Source organism: Haemorhous mexicanus, chromosome 3, assembly GCF_027477595.1.
Source record: "Haemorhous mexicanus isolate bHaeMex1 chromosome 3, bHaeMex1.pri, whole genome shotgun sequence".
NCBI classification, from domain to species: Eukaryota; Metazoa; Chordata; class Aves; order Passeriformes; family Fringillidae; genus Haemorhous; species Haemorhous mexicanus.
The window spans coordinates 117088763-117111907 of NC_082343.1; the positions used below are offsets into that span (position 1 = coordinate 117088763).

General features: G+C 51.3%; 1 protein-coding gene across 1 annotated transcript in view; it reads left to right on the forward strand.

The window, feature by feature from the left end:
• Positions 1-8361: 8361 nt before the first annotated feature.
• Positions 8362-23145, forward strand: part of OTOF (otoferlin) — a 104396-nt gene continuing 89612 nt past the window's right edge. The window contains exons 1-3 of the mRNA XM_059843150.1: positions 8362-8440; positions 14156-14214; positions 18403-18491. Of these exons, the coding sequence (XP_059699133.1) occupies positions 8362-8440; positions 14156-14214; positions 18403-18491 (227 nt within the window). The remainder of the gene's footprint in view (positions 8441-14155; positions 14215-18402; positions 18492-23145) is intronic.

The following is a 23145-nucleotide window of genomic DNA, read 5'->3' on the forward strand; positions in this document are numbered from 1 at the left end:
TCCTCGTTTTTTTCCCCCTGTTTTGTAGCTCTCCCCACTCTGGGAAAACTGTGGAGCAGGGAAACCTCTTCCCTAAAAACCATCTGGTCATTTTCCAGCTGCTCTGGGATTTTCCTGCCTTTTCCCTGGAAAATGGAACCCCATGCTCCCGGTTAAATCCTGACCTTGTTCTTCTCACCTCCCTCAGGGAAAATCCGCTCTTTCCAGCAGAAGGAAAAAGAGGTGGGAAAAGGAGGGGAAAAGAGGTGGGAAAAGGAGGGGAAAAGAGAGGGGAAAAGAGGAGAAAGAGGTGGAAAAAAGAAGGGAAAAGAGGTGGGAAAAGAGGTGGGAAAAGAGGGGAAAGAGGTAGAAAAATAAAGGAAAAGAGTTGGGAAAAAGAGGGGGAAAAGAGGTGGGAAAAGAGGTGGGAAAAGAGGTGGAAAAATAAAGGAAAAGAGGTGGGAAAAGAGGGGGAAAAGAGGTGGGAAAAGAGGTGGGAAAAGAGGTGGAAAAATAAAGGAAAAGAGGTGGGAAAAGAGGTGGGAAAGAGGTGGGAAAAAAGGGGAAAAGAGAGGGGAAAAGAGGAGAAAGAGGTGGGAAAAAAGAAGAGAAGAGAGGTGGAAAAAGAGGAGGAAAAGAGGTGGGAAGAGGTGGAAAAGGAGAGGAAAAGAGGTGGGAAAAAGAGGGGGAAAAGGTGGAAAAAGAGAGGAAAAGAGATGGAAAGGGAGGGAAATAAGAGGTGGAATAAGGGGAAAAATAAGTGGGAAACGAGGTGGAAAAAGAAGGGGAAAAGAGGCGGAAAAGGAGGGAAATAAGAGGCAGAAAAAGAAGAGAATAAGAGATGGAAAAAGGGAAAATGGGTGGAAAAGAGGGAAAAGAGATGGAAAAAAGGGGAAAAGAGGTGGAATAAGAGAGGAAGAGAGGTGGAAAAAAGCAGAAAAGAGGTGGAAAATGGGGAAAAGGGAAAAGGTGGGGAAAAGGGGGGGAAGAGGTGGAAAAAGAAAGGAAATAAGAGGTAGAAAAATAAGGGAATAAGAGGTGGAGAAAGAGGGGGGAAAGAGGTGGAAAAATAAAGAGAACAGAGGTGGAAAAAGAGGGGGAAATGTAGAAAAAGAAGGGAAAGGAGGTGAAAAAATAGGGGAAAGTGGTGGAAAAATAAAGGGAGAAGAGATGGAAAAAAGAGGGAAATAAGAGGTGGAAAAATAAGGGAATAAAAAGTGGAAAAGGAGGGAAATGAGAGGTGGAAAAATAAAGGGAAAAGAGGTGGAAAAAGAGGGGGGAGAGGTAGAAAAGTGGTAGGAAAAGAGGGGGGAAACAGGGAAAAGAGGTGGAAAAAGAAGAGAAAAGAGGTGGAAAAAGAGGGAGAAAGAGGTGGAAAAGGAGGGAATAAGAGGTGGAAAATGGGGGTTAAAAGGAAGAAAAATGGTGACAAAAGAGATATAAAAGGAGAGTGATAAGAGAGATAGAAAGACATAAAATGATGATAAAAGGAGTAAAATCAGGATAAAAGGGGTTTAAATGGAGGGTGATAAGAGATTTAAAAGGGGGTTGATAAGATAGTAAAGGAAATAAAATGAGGTGTAAACTGAGGGTAAAAGAGGCGTAAAATATGTAAAAAGAGGAGTAAAAGTGGTGTAAAAATGAGGTGATAAGAGGTAGAAAAAGGAATTAAAATGATGGTAAAAGAGGAGGAAAAGGAATGGAAAAGAGGCTTAAAAAGAGGAGTAAAAGTTGTTTAAAATAGGGGGGACAAGAGGTGTAAAAGGAGGGTGATGAGAGAAAAAAGGAAATAAAATGATAAAGGCGTGAATTGAGGGTAAAAGAGGTGTAAAAGGGGAGTAAAAAGGTTTAAAAAGAGGAGTAAAAAGGTTTAAAAAGAGGAGTAAAAAGGTTTAAAAAGAGGAGTAAAAGTGGTGTAAAAAGAGGAGTAAAAGAGGTGCAAGCTGAGGGCAAAAGAGGTGTAGAAGGGGGGCAAAAAGGTTTCAAATGAGGAGTAAAAGAGGTGTAAAAGAGGGGTAAAAGTTGTAAAAATAAACGTAAAATTGGTGTAAGAAGAGGAGTAAGAGAGGGGTGAGAGGAGGGTAAATGGGTTCTGAAAGGGAGGTGGTAAGAGACAGAAAAAAAGGAAATAAAATTTCCTTTTCAAAGGAAAAAAATTCCTTTTAAAAAACGAAACAAAATGCTGATAAAGGAGACAAACTGAGACGGCTGTAAGAGTTCTCAAAGGCTCGAAAGAAGCTGTAAAAGGGCGGGAATGTGACCCCAAAATTCCCTGCTCTCCCAGGGCTGGGCAAGCCTTGCCCATGGCATTGTGCCATGGAATTGTGCCCCTCTCTGGATCCCATCCCGGGCAGGGATCAGGCTCAAGGACAAATTAATGAGCGGCTTTAATTAATTATCCCCCCAGCTGGAAGCAGAGAGGAGGGCGGGGCACAGATGTTGTCCACAGCTGGATGCGGGAGATCCCAATCCCAGCCCCAGGAAGGAACTGGGAGAGACTGGGAATGAGGATGTGCCCGGATCCCACTGGGAATGAGCCTGGGCTGGAGCTGGGAATGGCCAGGAAGGGTCTGGAAGTTGCCATCAGCCATTTCCAAGGGCCCAATGTGTAATTACAGGGATTAGAGGGATTAGGGGAAAGCAGGGCACAGCAATTCCCTTAATTCCACACATTTGCACTCCCCAGGAGCATCTGGGGACAGCCTGGAATGGTTTTCCAGGGGGATTCTCCATCCTTGATCCCAGCCTGGACGTGGATCAACACAAATCCCCTGGGATACAGAGCGGGGGGATGGCTGGAGAGGAGCTTGGGGTGGGATTTTGGGAAAGAACTCCTGGCTGGGAGGATGGGGAGGGGCTGGGATGCAATTCCCAGAGAATTCCTGGCAACCTCTATTTCCCCCCTTTTGTCCACCTCTTCCCCCCTTTTTTTCCACCTCTTCCCCCCCTTTTTTTCCCCCTCTTTCCCCCTCCTTTCCCACCTTTTCCCCCTTATTTTTCCCACCTTTTCTCCCCTCCCTTTCCCAAGGAAAGTTTGGAGCATCCTGGGATCATGGAAGTGGCCATGGAGTGGATGGAATTGAAGGTCCCTTCCCTCCCAAAACATTCCAAGATCCTCTGAAGGTGCTCCAGGCTGGAATTCTGTCCCAGCAGAGAAATACTTTGGGGTGTGGCTCCAAGGGATAAAAAAAGTAGGATCTAGGGAATCCTTGGAGCCACTTCCCGATCCTCAAGGGGCTCCAGGAGATCTGGGATTTGGGAAAGAGCCGGAGGGGCAGGAGCCAGGGAAAGGGGAGCTTGGGATGGTGGGATCTTGGGAAAGAATTCCTGGCTGGGCTGGAATTCCCAGAGAATCCCTGGATCCCTGGCAGTGTCCAAGAAAAAGCTGGATGAGATTCTGGGATGGTGGCAAGTGACCCTGCCCTTGGAATTGTTTGGGATTTGAGGTCCCACCCCCACCCCACCCAACCCTTTCCTTCATTTTGGGATCCATCCCTCTTGCTCATCCCAAGAGCATCCAAGGCCTTCGCAGAATTCCTGCTGGGATTTGCAGAGCTCACAGCTCATTCCTGGCTTATTTAGGATCCCAAAAAACCAAACAAAGAAACAAAAAAAAGGAATTGTTCCTCTTGAAAAGCAAAAAAAAAAAAAATGGAGCGGCCTCGTCATCCCTGCAATCAGAGAGATTTTCCTTGGGATTTTTCCAGGTTTTTCCTGCTGACGTCACCGGCATCCATCACCTGCCCGGGGTTTCCAAGGCAGACGGAGAGATCCGTGAAAAGGGAATCGCCGTATCGTGTCCCAAAAAAAGAGCCCAGAGGGGGAATTCTGAGCTGTGCCAAAGGAACCCGGCAGCGGCTCCAGAGGGCTTCGTTAAATTCCAGGGGGCTGAAGAGATTCCATCAGAATTGTCCGGGAAAAGCTCATGGAATCATGGAATGGTTTAGGGTGGGAGAAGAGCTCCGAGAGCGCCGAGCCCGCGGGGAGTTTGCTCCTCTTCCTTTTCCCGGGATTGTGGATCCTCGAGAGGACAATTCCATCCTGGAGGGCCAAAGGCTGGGAGCAGAGCTGGGATTTGCAAATGTGGGGGAATTCTGGAAGGGGTTGGGTGGGAAGGGACCTTCAATCCCGTCCCATTCCAACCCCGACGCTTCCACCATCCCAGGGTGCTCCAGCTTTTCCATGGACACACCCAGGGATTCTCTGGGAATTCCAGCCCAGCCAGGAATCCTTCCCAGAATCCCAAACTTTTCCATTTCAAACACTTCCTTTCCATGATTTCCATCACAATCCCAGCTCCATCCCGACATTCCAGCCTCGCCCTTTTCCTGGGATCTCAAATCCCACCCGGACAGGGGATCCTGGAATGCCGGGACACCGGGAATGGAGCCCGGTGCCAGCGGGCAGGGCTAGGAGGGATTTGGAGCAGGAATTCCTCCCTCGGGATCTCCCAGGGATGCAATTCCCGAGCTCCTGGTGCCCTCTAAAGGACAGGATCGGGAGGAGCTGCCGAGCGATCCCGGCAGGAGGAAAAATCCACGGAAAAGCCGGGAAATTCCTCCCCGGGAGTCTCGGGTTTGAGCTGGGAGCGGGTCCAGAGCCAGAGGAGGATTTGGGATCGCCCGTTCCAGGTGGGAACATCCCTGAAAGCCGGAAAGGAACTTCGGGATCAGATCCTGGTCCGGGGGAGGGGGGCCCTGAGATTCCATTAAAGATCCCAAAGAATTCCCGGATCCATCCTGGTTTTCCTTTATTTTCTTCCTCCCACGGTTTTTTCCCAAGTTTTTCTTCCTTTTAAAATTTTCATTTTCCATTTTTCCCATTTTTTGGCCTTTTTCCCCCACCTTTCCCTTCTTTTCTCCCTCTTCTCCCCTTCTCCCTCTCTCTTCCACATTTTCCTGCTTTTCCCCCCATTTTTCCCCCCTTTCCCTCAAATTTCCCTTTTTTCCTCATTTTTCCCTGGTGTTTCCCGGCGCATCCGGGGGGGCTTTGGCTGGACCCCAAATTGGGGGCGATTTTGGGGGGTTTTGTCCCGATTTTGGGGTTTCTTTTGGCATTTGACCTCATTTTTGGGGAGCTCATCCTGGTCCTTAAAATGATCCCAAATAATCGCCGGAATTCGGGAGCCAATGAAGCCAAGAGGGGAAAATTTGGATTTCATGGAATGGGAATGTGGGAGAGGAAGGGAACGGGACTGGAGAGGGGAAAATGCCTGGATGGGGATTCCCAAAAAATCCCAGATCCCATGGATTCAGAGGTGGGAATGCCCAGGGGTGTCCTGGGATCAGAGGGATTCCCAAAAAAGGTCAAATCCCATGGATTCAGAGGTGGGAATGCTGAACTGGGAGGAATTCCCAAAAAAGCCCAAATCCCATGGATTCACAGCTGGGAATGCAGAACTGGGAGGAATTCCCAGAAAACCACAAATCCCATGGATTCACAGCTGGGAATGCAGAATAGGGAGGGATTCCTGAAAAATCCTAAATCCCACGTATTCACAGCTGGGAATGCAGGATGGGGAGGAATTCCTGAAAAATCCCAAATCCCATGGATTCAGGGGTGGGAATGCTCAGGTGTGTTCTGGGGTGGGGCAGAATTCCCAAAAAGGCCCAAATTCCATGGATTCACAGGTGGGAATGCCCAGGTGTGTCCCTGGATTCCCAAAAAATTCCAAATTCCATGGATTCACAGCTGGGAATGCAGGATGGGGTAGAATTCCTAAAAAAAATCCCAAATCCCATGGATTCACAGCTGGGAACACCCAGGGATTCCCAAAAAATCCCAAATCCCATGGATTCACAGGTGGAAATGCCCAGGTGTGTCCCGGAATTCCCAAAAGATCCCAGATCCCATGGATTCACAGGTGGGAATGCAAAATTGCAAGGGATTCCCAAAAAAAAATCCCAAATCCCATGGATTCACATGCAGGAATGCCCAGGTGTGTCTTGGGGTGGGGCAGAATTCCCTAAAAAACCCAAATCCCATGGATTCACAGGTGGGAATGCCCAGGAATTCCCAAAAACTCCCGAATCCCATGGGATTCCCAGGTGCAGATGTGGGATGGGGCAGAATTCCCAAAAATAGTCTCAAATCCCATTAATTCACAGCTGGGAATGCAGAATAGGGAGGGATTCCCAAAAAATTCCAGATCCCATGGATTCACAGGTGGGAATGTCCAGGTGTATCCTGGCTGGGATAGAATTCCCAAAAATTCCAAATCCCGTGGATTCACAGGTGGGAATGTGGAGGTGAGTCCTGGGTGGGGAGATGTTCCCCCTAAAAAAATCTCAAATCCCATGGATTGACAGCTGGGAATGCCCAGGGATTCCCAAAAAATCCCAGATCCCATGGATTCACAGCTGGGAATGCCCATCCCCGGGATGGGGCAGGATTCCCACAAAAGCTCATGAATATGCAATAAGCTCTAATTACCATAAATTATAATTTCCCTGGGAGTTTCCAAGGAAAGCCAGAGCAGCTTAGAATTCCCGAGGGATTTTTCTCTTTCCCAGTAAAATCCGCCAGACACAAGAGCAGATTCCCAGACTCCCAGGATTCCCAGATTCCCAGATTCCCAGATTCCCAGGATTCCCAGGATTCCCTTTCCCTCTCCCTGAGCCTTTCGTGGATTTTCCAGCCCAATCCCAGGGATTTATCCTGCCCTGTTTGGGATTTGGATTTGGGATTTATGGGAATCCCACCCATCTCAGGACACCCCTGGGTATTCCCGCCTGTGAATCCATGGGATTTTTTGGGAATTCCTCCCCATCCCACATTCCCACTTTTGAATCCATGGGATTTACATTTTTTGGGAATCCTGGGACACACCTGGGCATTCCCACCAGGGAATCTATGGGATTTGGGCTTTTTTGGGAATTCTGCCCCACCCCAGGATGCACCTGCATATTCCCAGCTGTGAATCCATGGAATTTGGGATTTTTTAGGAATTCCTCCCCATCCTGCATTCCCAGCTGTGAATCCATAGAATTTGGGCTTTTTTGGGAATCCCTGGGCATTCCCACCTGTGAATCCATGGGATTTGTGGTTTTCTGGGAATTCTGCCCCATCCCACATTCCCATCTGTGAATCCATGGGATTTGTGCTTTTTTGGGAATTCTGCCCTGTCCCAGGACATCCCTGGGCATTCCCACCTGTGAATCCATGGGATTTTTTGGGAATTCCTCCCCATCCCACACTCCCATCTCTGAATCCATGGAATCTGTGGTTTTTTGGGAATCCCTGGGCATTCCCAGCTGTGAATCCATGGGATTTGGGATTTTTGGGGACCAGGATCAGGGGTGGGCTCCAAGGGTTTTTCCAGCCCCAAGAATTCCAGGATTCCCAGAGGTTTCTTTCCCTCTCCCTCCGGTGCCTGACGCTCCTGCCCGCGGAGCCGGGTCCGGCTCAGCTCCTCCGCGACATTCCCGGGATTTTTTGGAAAGGGCGAGGAGTGCGGATCCCATGGAGCCCTGCCTCAGTTTCCCTATTCCAAACTTCGAGCAGCTGGGGAGGGAAAAGGGGAAAAAGGGGAAAAATGGAGGAAAAAGGGAAAAGAGGGAAAAAGGGGGGAAAAGGAAAAGAAAAGGAAAAGGAAAAGGAAAAGGAAAAGGAAAAGGAAAAGGAAAAGGAAAAGGAAAAGGAAAAGGAAAAGGAAAAGGAAAAGGAAAAGGAAAAGGAAAAGGAAAAGGAAAAGGAAAAGGAAAAGGAAAAGAGGAGAGGGGAGGGGAGGAGGAGGGAGGGGAAGGGGGAGGAGGAGGAAGGAGGGGAGGAAGGAGGGAGGGGAGGAGGGGCGGCCCCGCTGCTGAATAATTCAGCACCGGGAGCGGAGGCAGCTCCGCACCGGCACCGAGACCGCACCGAGCTGAGCTCCGGAGCGCGGCACCGGGATCAGGAGCAGGACCGCCACCGGGACCGGGACCGGGACCGCACCGGGACCGCGTCAGGCTCCGGGCACCTCATCGGGCTCCTCACCGAGCACCGGGACCGCATTAAGCACCGGGAGCACCTCGGGCTCCGCACCGGGACCGCACCGGGACCGCATCAGGTCCCGGACGCTGCACCGGACCACACCGAGCACCTCGGTCCGCACCGTGCTCTGCACCGAGACTGCCCCGGGTCCTCATCGGATACCGGGACCACCCCAGGACCACCTCGGGCTCCGCTCCGAGCCCGCCCCGGGACCAGACCGAGCTCCGCACCGAGCACAGGCACCGCACCGGGACCGCATCAGGCACCGGCACCGCACCGAGCGCCCCGGGACCGCCCCGGGCTCTGCTCCGAGCCCGCCCCGGGACGGCTCCGAGCGACCGGATCCTCACCGGGCCCGGCCCCGAGCCCGCCCCGGTGGCCCCGGCTCCATCCCGAGCCCTGCACGGTCCCGCCATGGCCCTGGTGCTGCAGCTCCGCTCCGTCTCCGGCCTCCGCGGCAAAGGCGACCGCATCGCCAAGGCGGCGTTCCGGGGTACCGGGAGCGGGAATTGGGAATGAGGGATTTGGGGAGCGGGATTTGGGGGATGGAGAATTGTGGGAAAGGAAGTGGAGGGTCGGGAATTGGGGGAAAGGAATTGGGCGATCGGGAATTGGGGATCGGGATTTGGGGGTTCGGGATTTGGGGGTTCGGGATTTGGGGGATCAGGAATTTGGGATTGAGGAAGAGGGATTGGGAGGCAGGAATTAGGGATGAGGGATTTCGGGGAGAGGGATTGGGGGATCGGGAATTGGGGAGCGGGAACTGGGGGATCGGGATCTGGGGGAGAGGGACTGGGAGGCAGGAATTGGGAGGGCAGGATTTTGGGGGCAGGGATTGAGGGATAGGATTGGTGGGGCAGGATTTGGGAAGTGGGAGTTGAGGGACAGGAACTGGGGGAGAGGGATTGGAGATCGGGATTTTGAGGGCAGGGTTTGGGGGTATAGGATTTTTGGGGGCGGGAACTGGGGACAGGATTTTGGGGACAGGAATTGGGGACAGGATTTTGAGGGCAGGGTTTGGAGGTGCAAGATTTGAGGTATAGGATTTTGGGGAGCCAGAACTGGGGACAGGATTTGGGGAACAGGAATTGGGGGAGTGGATTGGGGAAGAAAGATTTGGAGAGAAGGATTTGAGGGGCAGGAATTGGGGAGAAGGATTTGAGGAAAAGGATTTGGGGACAGGATTTGGGGAGCAGGGTTTGAGGGACAGGATTGGTTGAGCAGGATTGGGAAGTGGGTATTGAGCAGCAGGAATTTGGGGCAGGATATTGGGGAGGCAGAATTTGGGGTGCAGAAACTGGGGAGAAGGATTTGAGGGAAAGGATTTTGAGGACAGGATTTTGGGGGCAGGATTTGCAGGTGCGGGATTTGGGGATAGGATTTTGGGAGAAGGATTGTGGAGCAGGATTTGAGGAACAGGATTTTGGGGAGGCAGAATTTGGGGTGCAGGAACTGGGGAGAAGGATTTGAGGAAAGGATTTGGACGTTCAGGATTTGGGGGAGTGGAATTTGGGGACAGAAATTTGGGGTATCAGGATTTGGGGGCAGAATTTGGGAAGCAGGAATTGAGGGGCAGGATTTTGGGGGCAGGATTTGTAGGTGCAGGATTTGGGGGACAGGATTTTGGGGAGATGGGATTTGTGGTGCAAGAACTGGGGAGAAGGATTTGAGGGAAAGGATTTAGAGGATCAGGATTTGGGGAGTGGATTTTGGGGACAGGAATTTGGGAGTGGGATTTTGGGGACAAGGTTTGGGGGAGCAGGATTGGTGGAGCAGGAATTGGAGGACAGGAATTGGGGGACAGGAATTTGGGACAGGATTTGGAGGGTGGAGTTTGGAGGTGCAGGATTTGGGGGGAAGGATTTCAGGTAGTGGGACCTGGGGACAGGATTTTGGGGACAGGAATTGGGAGAGAGGATTGGAAAAGAAGGATTTGGGGTGCGGGATTTGAGGGGCAGGAATTGGGGGACAGGATTTTGGGAAGGTGGGATTTGGGGGACAGGAATTGGGGAGAAGGATTTGAGGAAAAGGATTTAGAGGATCAGGATTTGGGGAGTGGAATTTGGGGGGATGGAATTTGGGGATAGGATTTTGGGGTATCAGGATTTGAGGGATGGGATTTGGGGTCAAGATTTGGAGGAGCAGGAATTGGGGTCAGGATTTGGGGGGTGGAATTTCAGGGACAGGGTTTGGGAAACGGGAATTGGGGTCAGGATTTGGGGGTGGAATTTGAGGGACAGGATTTGGGGTCAGGATTTGTGGGACAGGATTTGGGGAATCCCTGCATCCATCCCTGCCTCAGTTTCCCCACACATGGCCCCAAACCTGCTCTTTTTGGGATCCCCTCCCCTCGGGTTTATCCAGGGAAAAGGGGGGTGAATTCCCACAGTGAAATTCCCACCGGGAGCAGGGATCGTGTCCCAGCTGGAATCCAGCTGTGGGATCAAGGGTTTGTAGGATCGAGGCTCCCATGGAATTCCCAAAAGAATCCTCGCCTTGTTCCGGGGTCCGGGATCAGCCTGGATTTCTCCCGAGGATCCCGCAGCTTCCCATTCCCACCGGGATCCGCAGCAGCTCCAAAGATTTCCTTGGGAAGGAGGAAAAATTCCCGCGGGGCTGTGGAAGTTCCGGAGCTGCCAGAGATTTCCCAAGGCTTGGGAAAGGCTCGGGATGGGATTCCAGCTCTTCCAGAGGCAGGGAATCCATGGAGGGAGAGTGGGATGGGGGCGGGAACAGCGATCCCAGCTCAGCAGGGGAATTCCAGGAATTCCATCGGGGTGGAAAAGGCTGGAACAGCGATCCCAGCTCAGCAGGGGAATTCCAGGAATTCCATCAGTGAGAAAAAGGCAGGAACAGCGATCCCAGCTCTGTAGGGGAATTCCAGGAATTCCATCAGAAAGAAAAGGCGGGAACAGCGATCCCAGCTCAGCAGGGGAATTCCAGGAATTCCATCAGTGAGAAAAAGGCAGGAACAGCGATCCCAGCTCTGTAGGGGAATTCCAGGAATTCCATCAGAAAGAAAAGGCGGGAACAGCGATCCCAGCTCTGCAGGGGAATTCCAGGAATTCCATCGCCAGCCTGGATCAGCTTTCCCTGCCTCAGGATCATTAACCAGGGATAATTAACCCTCAGCTCCCTGTCGAGCTTCCAGCTCCAAGAAAATCTTTGGGAAGAAGCAGAATTCCCAGAAAATCCACCATGGAGCCCTGGGAGATGCCAAATTTCCAGTTCTGGACATTCCTGCTCCTGAATCCAGCCAAAATTCCCAGTGGGACTTTGGGAATGTTGGGATCCGTCCCTGCTTTGGGTCCAGACTGGAAAACAGGGAATGGCTTCCCACTGGAAAAGGGGAGCTTGAGATTGTGGGATATTGGGAGGGAATTCCTGGCTGGGCTGGAGTTCCTGGAGAATCCCTGGATCCCTGGGAGTGTCCTAGGAAAGGTTGGATCATCCTGGAATATTGGGATTGGAAAGGAATTGTGGGATTGAAGGTCCTTTCCCACCCAACCCATTCTGGGATGGAATTCCAAGGGAGGAATTTCCAGGATGGTTGGATCGGGGTCCTGAGAGTTTTCCTGCTCTTTTCCTCCCACAAATTCCCACAGAAAAGGGGATTTAGGATCACGCCGGGATGCAGCCAACGCCCGATGCTTCCAGGTGGGAATTTCTTTTCCCAGGCTCATCCAGGCCCTGGCCAGGAAAATCCAGCTGCTAAAAGGGGTTGGAAGCAGCTCGGGAAGCAATTCCAGGTGTGGATGGACCCAGGAAGTGGATCCAGATGGATCCATCCCTTGGATGTGCCTGGAGAGGGATTTGGGCTCATTCCCTGCTCCAAAGCTGCAGCAAACCTCGGATCCGCAGGGATAAAAATTCCCCTCCAAAGGCTCTGGGTGTCTTTCCCAAATTCCTTTTATCCAAAGAGAAACGGAGGGAGCAGCTCCATGCAGACCAGGAATTCCAGGGATGATCGCCGGGAACCTCCCGGACACGCAGCCGGAACGTTTTGGGATGTGGGAGAGCTCTGGGAATGGAATCCGGGCTGGAATCTGGGCTGGAATATTCCATGGGATGCAGGAGCTGGCTCGGGATGAGGGGATGGGAAAAATCCGTAAGGATAAATTAGTGGGATGATCCTTTGGGATCTTCCTGCCATGCTGTGGATTCTGTAACAGAAAAATGGGAGTTTTCCATGATCTTGGAATCATGGAATGATTTGGGATGAAAGGGATCCTAAAGCTCATCCCAATCCACCCCCCTGAGAGCTCTTCCCTTGTTCGGTTTCTCTGGGAATGCTCTGCTGCCCCTCGCTCCATGAAAATTTGGGAATGCTTCCTGGGAAGTGTCCTGCTGGCCCTGGTCCTCTCCGAGCAATTCCTTAAATCCCTGACGGAATTTTGGCTCTTGGATTGAACCCATGCTGACCTGAGCCCATCCTGGAGTCCACGGGAATCATTCCTCGGGAATAATTCCTGCCTGGAAGGGGCAGCCCAGGGACGTGGGATCCCCATTCCCAGAGGGATTGAATCCCTGTGGATGTGGCACTTGGGGACAGGGAGCAGGGAATGCCGGACTCGGTCCGAGAGGGGTTTTCCAACCAAAATAATTCCATTTTACCGTGGTTCCTTCCCTCATCCAGGCCCTGTCTGACTCTGGAGTGGGATAGGATGGATTCCAGGTGCACTGACCTGGAATTCCAGGCCTGGAATGTTTCTGGTTGGAGCTCAGCCCCAAAATCCATTGGGAAAAACTTTTCCAGCCCCTCTGGAAAAGCTTTGGATGCTTGAGCAGGGAATGAGGAGCTCAGGATCCCAGCTCCTGGCTGGATATTCCTCATTCCTCTGGTTTTCCTGGATCCCTGAGCCTGGCACAGGAATTCCCTTCCCCATCCCAGCCCCATCCGGCATCGCATCCCAAGGGATCCGCCGGAGCTCCCGGGTGGGAGAGGAAGGAAAGAAATCTGGGATAAAGCATTCCCGAGTCTGGCATGGGAAGTGACCCTGCTCCTCCTCTCCTGGGAATCCCGGGAGCCGCCGCATTTTCCAAAGTGGGGAAACTGAGGCACAGACGGGATTCCGGATGCACGGGAGCAGGCAGGAAGGGCGACTGGTGGATCCCGCTCTGGAAGTGGAGGGAAAAGATGGATTCTGTGTCCAAAATCCGCTCCCAAAATCCCAGAATAGCAGGGATTCCTCTCCATCCACAGCTTTGGATTTGACTCCCACATTCCCAAGGGAATCCCACAGGATTCCCAAGGGATCTGGTGAGGATCCAGAGTGAGGGTTCAGCTTTGCCTTTAGGATTCTCCTGGTTTTCCGTCAGGGATTCGGGAATGGGATCAAATCCCAGCGGCTCCAAAGTTCTCCCGGATCCGTCACGGTTCCCCTTCTCCCTCTCCTTGCCCCGCACATGGAAAGGAACCAGGGATGACTCCAAGATTTTCTGGGAATTCTGGCTTTTCAGCCTGGCTTTGGATGGATGGATTCCCTGGCCAAAATCTTGGAATATCAGGGATTCCTCTCCATCCACAGCTTTGGATTTGGCTCCCACATTCCCAAGGGATCCTGTGAGGATCCAGAGCTTTCAGCTTTGCCCTGAGGATTGTCCCAGTTTTCCATCAGGGATTTGGGAATGGGATCGAATCCTGGCAGCTCCAAAAGGCTCCCTGATCCAACTGCACATGGAAAAAAACAGGGATGACTCCAGGATTTTCTGGAAATTCTGTTTTTTCAGCCTGGCTTTGGGGAAAAGGCAGGAAAACGGGGAATTTCCATCACCTGGCCCATTTTTTGGGAAGCTCCAGCAGGATCTGAGCTCTGCTCCAGAGTCGCTTTCCCATGGGAATTCCCACTTCATCCCAGCTTAATTGCGTTTGTGTCCGGGGTTAATTAGGGAGCCAGGAGTTAATGGATCACAAAGAGCTGCCAGGAGAGGTTTCCTCTCGGGAATGGGGCTGGGAAATGAGGGATATCACTCATGGATACCCCCTGGAGAACAGGCGGATAACGATTCCGCCCTCAGGAAAAGTTGGGATGCTCCTGGATTGGGAAGGGTTGGAGCGGGGAGGCACCGCAGGATCAAGGGGTGTCTCCCAGGAGGCAGAATTCCAGTGGAGTTTTTCCATCTGGCAGTTCCCAGATCCCAAAATCCCAGGGTCTCCTGGGGTCTCCCAGCCCTTTATCCACCTGTTTTCCCTCTTTTTCCTTTCCAGGACTTTCCTTCTACACCCGAGTGCTGGAAAACTGCGAGGACGAGGCCAAGTTTGACGAGGTAGGAGAAGTTTTCCATACTTTTTATCCCAAAAAATCCCACTTGTTTTCCAAGGATTCCCTGTACAGGTGGATACCCAAGATTCCCAGTCCTGGTGAAATCCCTATTCCCGATTTTTCTTGGCATCTTTGTTGTCCGCTCCAAGATTTCTCCTGGCAGGGGCCAAACGGGATTCCTGGCTGGACAGAAGTGGGAAAATCCCTATGGAATTTTCCAGGGTGGGGGGATAAATTAAAAACATAAAAATTCCAGTATTTTCTGCACTGAATTTCAAGAAAAATTGTTCATCCAAGCTGGGAAAATCCCGCTGGGATTTTGGCTCCATTTTCCTTTGTCTCAAGAGGAAGAAGTTGGGATTTTTTCCCCCCCTGAAATTCCTTCTTTTTCCTTCAGGCACAGAATTCCCAGAGGAACTGTGGCTGCCTCTGGATCCCTGGAAGTGTCCAAGGAAAAGCCTTGGAGCAGCCTGGGATAAAGAAATTTACCTGCCCATGGAATGGGATGGGATTGAAGTTCCCTTCCCACCCAAACCATCCCATGAACACTTCCAGGGCTGGAACATCCCAAATTTTTGGGAATTTTTCCCCCTCCAAGCCCCATCCAACTCCATCTCCCACCAACCCCTCTGTTGCTCCCTGTGGGATTCCCCCCCTCCCCTTCACCACATTCCATTGGAAAAGTCTTTGGGAATGGTTGGAATCATGTTTGGATCAGGAGCTGAGTCCAGCCTGGAATTCCAGAACTTTCAGGGAAGTGAATCCCTCCTGGAGCAGCCACAGGCTCTGCGATGCCATGGGGACATTCCTGGATCACATCCTTCCTACTGAGGGAATATCCAGGGAATCTCCACCCTCCTGTGGGCACAGGGAATTCCTGGGAATATTTGGAGTTCAAACCACTTGGATTATCCATAGCAGATCCCAAATCCTGGAGCAGGAGGGGGGGGTCAGGCTTTGCTTCCCGGGAATAGGGACAAGGGGAAACAGCTTCAGGCTGTGCCAGGGAATTTTGAGGTTGGATTTTGGGAATAATTCCTCATGGAAAGGGCAGCCAGGCCTTGGAAGGGGCTCCCAGGGAGGTTTGGAGTCCCCATCCCAGGAGGTTTCCAAGGAATTCCTGGGTGTGGTACTCCAGGAATTGTCCTATTCGCACATCTTGGATTCGACAATCCCAGAGGGCTTTTCCAACCTTGGTAATCCCTGGATTCTGTGATCTCAGAGCTGAGGAAATCCATGGTAATTCCCTTTTTTCCTGCCCCCTCTTTTCCGTGTTAATTCCCTCTTTTCCCACCCCCCCTTCCCGTGGATCAGGATCCGCCCCCAGGCAGGATTTGGATTTCAGACCCCAGCGGTTTCCATTTGTTTGGTTCCGCTCCGTTTCTTTCCCAATTATTTTCTCCTTCATTCCTTAAAGAATTCTGCAAAGCCTCTGCTGCTCCAGATCCTGGAATATTCCAGAGGCTGTGCACAGCTCCCCAGTTAATCAGGAATGTTTGGGTTCTGTGCTGAAATCCCAAAGGATTTAATCTTGGAAAGGCTTTTCCTGGAGATCCCCCACAGCCGGGGGGAAGGGAATCTCTGGGAATGAAGGAGCCCAAATTCCTGGGAGATGAAATTTCCTGGGATAATTTCGAACAGGCCCTGAGGCAGGAGCTGCTCCTGCCAATTCCAGGAAACACAAACCATGGAATTTTGGGTGGGAAGAGACCCACCAAAACTTATCCCACTCCAGGGACAGGGACACTTTTCCTGATCATTCCAGGAAATGCAAATCATGGAATTTTAGGTAGGAAGAGACCCAGCAAAACTCATCCCACTCCAGGGACAGGGACACTTTTCCTGATCCCAGGGTATTCCAAGCCCTGTCCAGCCTGGCTTTGGACACTTCCAGAAATCCAGGGGTACCCACAGCTTCTCTGGGAATTCTGTGCCAGGGCCTTCCCAGTTTCCCGTTTGTTTCCCAGTGCTTGGAAAACCCCTTGGATCAAGCTGTGGCTCCAGCCACGACTTTTCCAGATTTATTTTCCCCCTTTTCCTTTGGCAAACGCCATCCCAGAATTTAGTGAATCCCTGGACGCCACTCCCCACAATTGCTGCCACTTCCTTCAGCTTTCCTTGGGTTTGGAGTGGATTTCCCGGGATTTGGTGGATCCCAAAGCACATCCAGCACCTTTTGGATGGGGGCTGGACAGAGACAAGAGAACTTGACTGGGATAATTCCCATTTTTGTCCTCCTCTCTCTGGGAAAAGGAGCCGAGGGCTGCTGGTGCAGAGCCCTGAAAAGTGGGAACAGGACAATTCCTCAGGCCAGAGGGGCATTCCTGCGGAATTCCTTCCTGGAAAGGGCTGTCCAGTGGTGGAATTCCCAGAGGGATTTTAATCCACATGGATGTGGGGAGATGGACCAAGGGTGGCCCCGGCAGCGCTGGGAAATCTTGGATTCAGTGATCTCCAAGGATTTTTCCAGCTCCTTGATTCCATAACCTTGGGATTTCCAGGTGATTTGATCACTGGATCCAATCCCTGGAGCATCAAAACATTTGGGAAAAATCCAAGGAAAAGGCAGGGGAAGGACTAAATTCCATCCCCAAATGGAGAGCTCAGGATAAATCCTGCTGCAGGATCCAGAGCAGTGCTGGATCCGTTGGCGCCGTTTCCCATTTCCCTTTATAGTCCAGTAATTTTTCCTTTGCTTCCTTGACTCTGCAGACCAATTAAAACTGGGAATAAATAGCTCAGGAAGTGCTGAGGAGGCATCAGTTCCTTCCCGGGAATTTGCTGGATGAGCAAATTCTCTTCCTGTGGTTTTCAATCCCGCTCTGCTGTTCCTGGGAGGGATCCTGGATTCTGGATCCACTGCCTCTGGCACATTCCTGACACGGGGTGTGCCAGGAGTGGCTTGGGAAGGGAGGATTTAGGAGGTCCTGGGGGCTTGGAAAACTGGGAATCCACGGGGTTGGGCTGACAGAGGGATTTGCCTTGGGAAGTAAAAAAAAAATAGGAAAGGGATCATATTTTATGGAATCATGGAATGGTTTGAGTGGGGAGGGAATTTAAGGATCATCCAGTTTCAACTGTGACACCTCCCACCATCCCAGAGTGCTCCAACCTTTCCTTGGACACTGCCAGGGATTCTTTGGGAATTCCAGCCCAGCCAGGAATTCCTTCCCAAGATCCCACCATCCCAAGTTCCCCTTTCCCACTGGAAGCCATTTCCTGGCTCCAGGCCCTCCAGCCCTTGTCCAAATCCCAGCTCTCCTGGAACCCCTTTGGGATCAGGAAGCAGCTCCAAGGATTCCCTGGATCCTTCCCTGATCCAGCTGCACATTCCCAGCTCTCCCAGACTGGCTCTGTATTCCCATCCTCATCCAATGTCTGTATTCATATTTTCCACATGTGAATCCATGGAATAGTTGGCACTGAGCATATCCTTAGTGACATCCATGTGAAACAGCCCTTTTTCCTAGGAAAAGCTGCCTTTTTCCTGGGAAAAGAGGCCTTTCTCCATCCCCATTCCCTCCACTGCTATTCCCTGGATCACATCTGGCTCATCCCACTCCTCCTTTTCTCAAAAGCTCCTGGATCATCCTTGTCCTTCTTTTCCGGAATGCTCCTGGTTCCTCTCTCCTTTTCCCAACTGATCCTGGCTCATCCCTCTCCTCCTTTTCCCAGCCAATCCTTGCTCATCCCTCTCCTCCTTTTCCCAACCAGTCTTTGCTTGCCCACCTCTTCCTTTTCCCAAAACTCTCCTGGCTCTTCTCTCCTCTTTTCCCAACCAATCCTGGCTCATCCATTTCCTCCTTTTCCCAAAAAACTGGATCATCCTCATCCTTCTTTTCCTGAATGTTCCTGGTTCCTCTCTCTCCTTTTCCCAAAAATCCTGGCTCTTCCCTCTCCTTTTCCCAACTAATCCTGCCTGGCTCGTCCATTCTCCTCCTTTTCCCAAAATCCTCTTGGCTCGTCCCTCTCCTCCTTTTCCCAACTGGTCCTGGCTCATCCTTCTCCTCCTTTTCCAAAAACCCTCCTGGCTCTTCCCTCTCCTTTTCCCAACTGGTCCTGGCTCATCCTTCTCCTTCTTTTCCAAAAACCCTCCTGGCTCTTCCCTCTCCTTTTCCCAACCAATCCTGACTCATCCATCTCTTCCTTTTCCCAAAACAATCCCGGCTCATCCCTCTCCTCCTTTTCCCAGACTTTCCGCTGGCCGGTGGCGACCAACATCGACGGGAATGAGATCCTGGAGATCCAAGTGTTCAACTACAGCAAAGTCTTCACCAACAGGTGAGTCCCTCCTTCCCACGGCCCACACGGATCTCATCCCGCGGGACGAGGCAGCTCCGCTTCCATTTGGAGGCAGGAGGGAATTCCCAGTTTCCCGGGAATTTCTGGTGCCGTGTGAGAGGCTCGGAGTGTGAGGAATCCACCCCAGGAATTCTGTGGTGCTCATCACCGAGTTTTTCCCAAGTTGTGCTGATTGTTTCCATGAAATTTCCGTGGCTTAAAGGAAATTGGATTTTTTTTTGTGGATTGTCCAGGTGGAAGTTGATGCTGGAATGTGTTTTCCCGGATTTTCCAGCTCCTGTGGGTGTTGGGTTGATTGTGTCCAGGGAAATTGGGGCTGCCCCATCCCTGGAAGTGTCCAAGGAAAGGCTGGATGAGACTTGGAGCCACCTGGGATAGTGGGAAGTGTTGGGCTTGGAATGGGATGGGATTTAAAATCCCTTCCCACATGGATCCACGAGGACACCTGGAAAACAGGAGGATTCAGGCAATCCTTGGAGCTGCTTCCTGAGCCTCCAGGGACTCCAGGAGAGCTGGAATTTGGGCAAGGGCTGGAGGGGCAGGAGCCAGGGAAGGGAATGGCTTCCCATGGGAAAGGGGAGCTTGGGATGGTGGGATCTTGGGAAGGAATTCCTGGCTGGGAGGGTGAGGAGAAGAGAGGAGCTGGTGCTGGGAACCTCCCTCCAGTAATACGGGGAATATATGGAATAGGAATTCCCATTAAATTGAGGCTGTGCTGGAACTCCAGCCCATTTTCCTTATCTGGGAATAAGTTGGATGAGGTTGTGATATTTTTGGGAACATCCCTCCAGGAATGCAAGGAATAAATGGGAAAAGAAATTCCATTGAAACAGGGCAGTGCTGGAACTCCAGCACATCCTTCGAATCAGTTGGAGGAGAGGATGGAGAATTTTGGGAACATCCCTCTGGGAATGCCAGTAACAATGCAGGAAAAGAATTCCCTTGGTCTGTAATTCCAGCCCACCCTCCTTGTCCAGAAATGAGGAGGAAGAGAGAGGAGGGAGAGGATTGGGAGCATCCCTCTAGAAATGCAGGGAATGTCTGGAATAGGAATTCCCATAAAACCGAGGCAGAGCTGGAACTCTGGCCCATTCGTCAAATCCTCTGGAGGAGGAGGAGGAGGGGAGGAGGGAGAGGCATGGGAAAGCTGATCCGGGTGCTCCATGAATAATTCACGAGCAGCTGATGAAGGCCATTGATCAAAGGCCTGGAAAAAGGCGGGATACCTGATCCAGGACCTGATCCAGACCCTCCGGAGTCACGTCCCCGGCAGCTCCCTTTGTTCCCTCTGCCTGTGGCTGTCACCAGCAGCCAGTTCCTGGGAATGTGCTCCCTGTTTGGCCTCATCCAGGTGCCTCTGGATCCTGGTGGGTTCATCCCGCCTCCGGAGGGTCTCCAGGAGCATTCCCAGGGTGCTGAGTATCCAAGGAAAAGGGACAAGGGAGAAGCCTCCTAACCCCCCCAGATGGGCCACGGCATCCCAAAAATTCTTTCCCCAGCTCCTGGACTGGGAATTTCCGGGCTGGGAATCTCTCCAGGATGCATCCAAAGCATCCAGGAGCCACATCCTGCCCGTGGGTCATTCCCAGGTGGAAATTCCTACTGGAAAAGTTCCACAAGAGGGAAGAATGAAAAATTGTGGGGCCTCCACATCCTGAATAAAACCCAGGAGATTCCCATGGCATGGAATAATCCATGTGATCCCATCCTGGAAAATCCTGGTGTGAGGAGGGATGACCTAGGTGGGAATACCGGGATCCTGCTGGAATTCAGGCATTTTCCACAGTTCCTGGGAAACCTTCAGAACCCCCCCAGGATGGGAGAAAAATCCCTGGGGTGTTCTCCCATGGTTCTGGGCCCTGGAAGAAGCTGGATGGAGGAAATTTGAGATCCCAAATTTTTGGGGGGATTTTGAGCAGGAAAAGCCACCACGGGACACTCCTGAGGGATGTGGGAATGGGAATCACACCCAGGAGAGGGGAAGATCCAGGGAAAAAAAGCAGAGGCACAACCAGGGATGAATCCAAGAGGCAGCCGTGATCCAGAGGCTATGGAGCATCACCCCTGTGGTCCCATTCCCAAACTTTTGGGACAGCCTGGCCCAGCCTTTCCGAGCAGGTTTTCCTTGTGCAGAAAACAGGGATAACACCGGGCAGAGATCCCAATCCTTAAGGAATGTGCACAAAACCCTGGAGTTTTTGCTCCAGGGGGTTTCCTCTCCTCCTTGTCCCTGTTTTCCTCTGGAGCAGCAGCGGGATCCGGCCAAAGGCCCAAAGCCACATTCCAAACCTGGAGCAGAGATGATTTTCCTATGGAAAACCCATCCTGCAGAGAAGAGGCAGGAGCTGCTCCGTTACCTGACAGGGACAAAAAGATCCGGATTCCAAAGGGTTAAATCCATCCCTGGAGTCTCCGGGATGGAAACAGAGCTTGGTCCAGGTCTTTGCTCTTCTCCAGACATGGAGATCCTGGCACAGCATCCTTTGTGTCTCCAGAGGGATCCTTATTTCATCCGTGGATAATTATCCAGGAAAATAATCAGTGGAAAGTTATCCGGAAAAACAAACAGTTGAAAAAATCTGGAAAAATCATCTGTGGAAAATCATCCAGAAAAATCATCCATGGAAAATTATCTGGATAAATTATCCACAGAAAATTATCCAGAAAAATCATCCATGGAAAATTATCTGGAAAAGCCACCCACAGAAAATTATCCAGAAAATCATCTGTGGAAAATTAGCTGGAAATTTTTATGTGGAAAATTATCCAGAAAGTCATCTGCAGAAAATTATCCAGAAAAACCATCTGTAGAAAATGATCCAGAAAAATCATCAGTGGAAAATTGTCTGGAAAAATTGTCCATGGAAAATTGTCTCCTGCTGGAGCAGGAGAATGGAAAAAAATTAACTCTGGAGTTGGAGGTTTCCCTGTTGTCCGACTGCCCTCCCCACACGGAGCATGGGATTTTGGGATGGAATTCCTGGCTGTTACGGGCTGGGATGGAGTTCCCAGGGAAGCTGTCCCCTCCCTGGAAGTGCCCAAAAAAATGTTGGATGGGGCTTGGAGCAATCTGGGATTGCAGAAGGTCAGGGTTGGAGTGGGATCAGCTCTCAGGTCCTTCCCACCCAAAGCATTCCAGGATTCCAGGGTGGAATTCTCAGTGCCAAATTCCTGCCTGCAGCCCCTCGGGTGTGACCCCTTCAGCTCCAGCTGCCTCAGATTTTGTGGAATTTTTAACTTCTGGATCCAAACTTGGAGCGACATCGATCCAAACATGGAGCGAGAGCCTGAGCACATCCAAACTGACTCTCCAGAAATCTCATCCCAAATTAAATTTCCTGGCAGGATATTTCCATACCCAGGGATGATTTCACTCATTATCCACTTGCCATCCAAAGAAAAAAAAATTTCTATTTATTGGGAATTCCTGCAAGAGTTTCCCAAAGAAAAAGGGGGAACAAACTTCACTTGCCTTCCAAAGAAAAAATAATTCCTATTTATTGGGAACTCCTGCAAGAGTTTCCCGAAGAAAAAGGGGGAAGAATCTTGGCGGGAGCAACTTTTAGTACCTGGAGGCTGCTGAGCTGGAGCAGCTGGAATGTCCCACATTTCTCCAGGTATTCCAGGGGAAAAAAACCCGGAGTAATTACGGGCTCCTGCAAGCGGCGGGAAGGGGATAATTAGGAGGGAAGTGATTTTGGAAGCTCCAATTCCATGGCCTGAGATAATTCCAGATGAAGCTGTAATTTGGCTGGAGAGGGGAAAAAAGGCTCCAGAGAAATCTCCAGGCGGGAGTTGCAAGAGGAAAGAGCTGGAATTAATCAGGATTGCCCAAGCAGGGATTTGGAAATCCGTGGAAAAGCTGCAGGTTCCAAATTGGAATGGTCACCTTCCACCATCCCAGGGTGCTCCAAGCCCCATCCAACCTGGCCTTGGGCAATTCCATGAGGGTTCAGCAGGATAATTCCCTGGAAAAGGGGCCAGAAGGTGTGGAACCCCTCTGCTTTCCTTATCCCTCCTTTCCAGGGGCTTCTGGAAGTGGGGACCAAACTGGGATGGAGGTCCCAGGATTTGGCTCTTGTCAGTTCCAGGGGATGGATGGATGGATGGATGGATGGATGGATGGATGGATGGATGGATGGATGGATGGATGGATGGATCCAGGGATAGATGGTTCCGGGGATGGATGGATGGATGGCTGGAGGGATGGAGGGATGGAGGGATGGATGGATGGATGGATGGATGGATGGATGGATGGATGGATGGATGGATGGATGGATGGATGGATGGATGGAGGTATGGCTGTATGGAGGGATGGATCCATCAATGGATGGATGGATGGATGGATGGATGGATGGATGGATGGATGGATGGATGGATGGATGGAGATGCCATTCCCAAAAAAGAGCCTCTTCCTGGGTTCAGGAACAAACCTTGCCCATGGATCAAACACTAAAGGCTGAGGGAGCAGAGGAGGGAAAATGGGATTTCCTGGGCTGGAGGATGCTCTTGGCACAGACACCTGGAATTCTGGCCCTAGGAAAACTTCAGTGCTGGGAAAGCGCGACCAGATTCATGGGATTCACCATCCCCACAGTGTCCCTGGAATGGCCTCGGGGATACAGGAGGCATC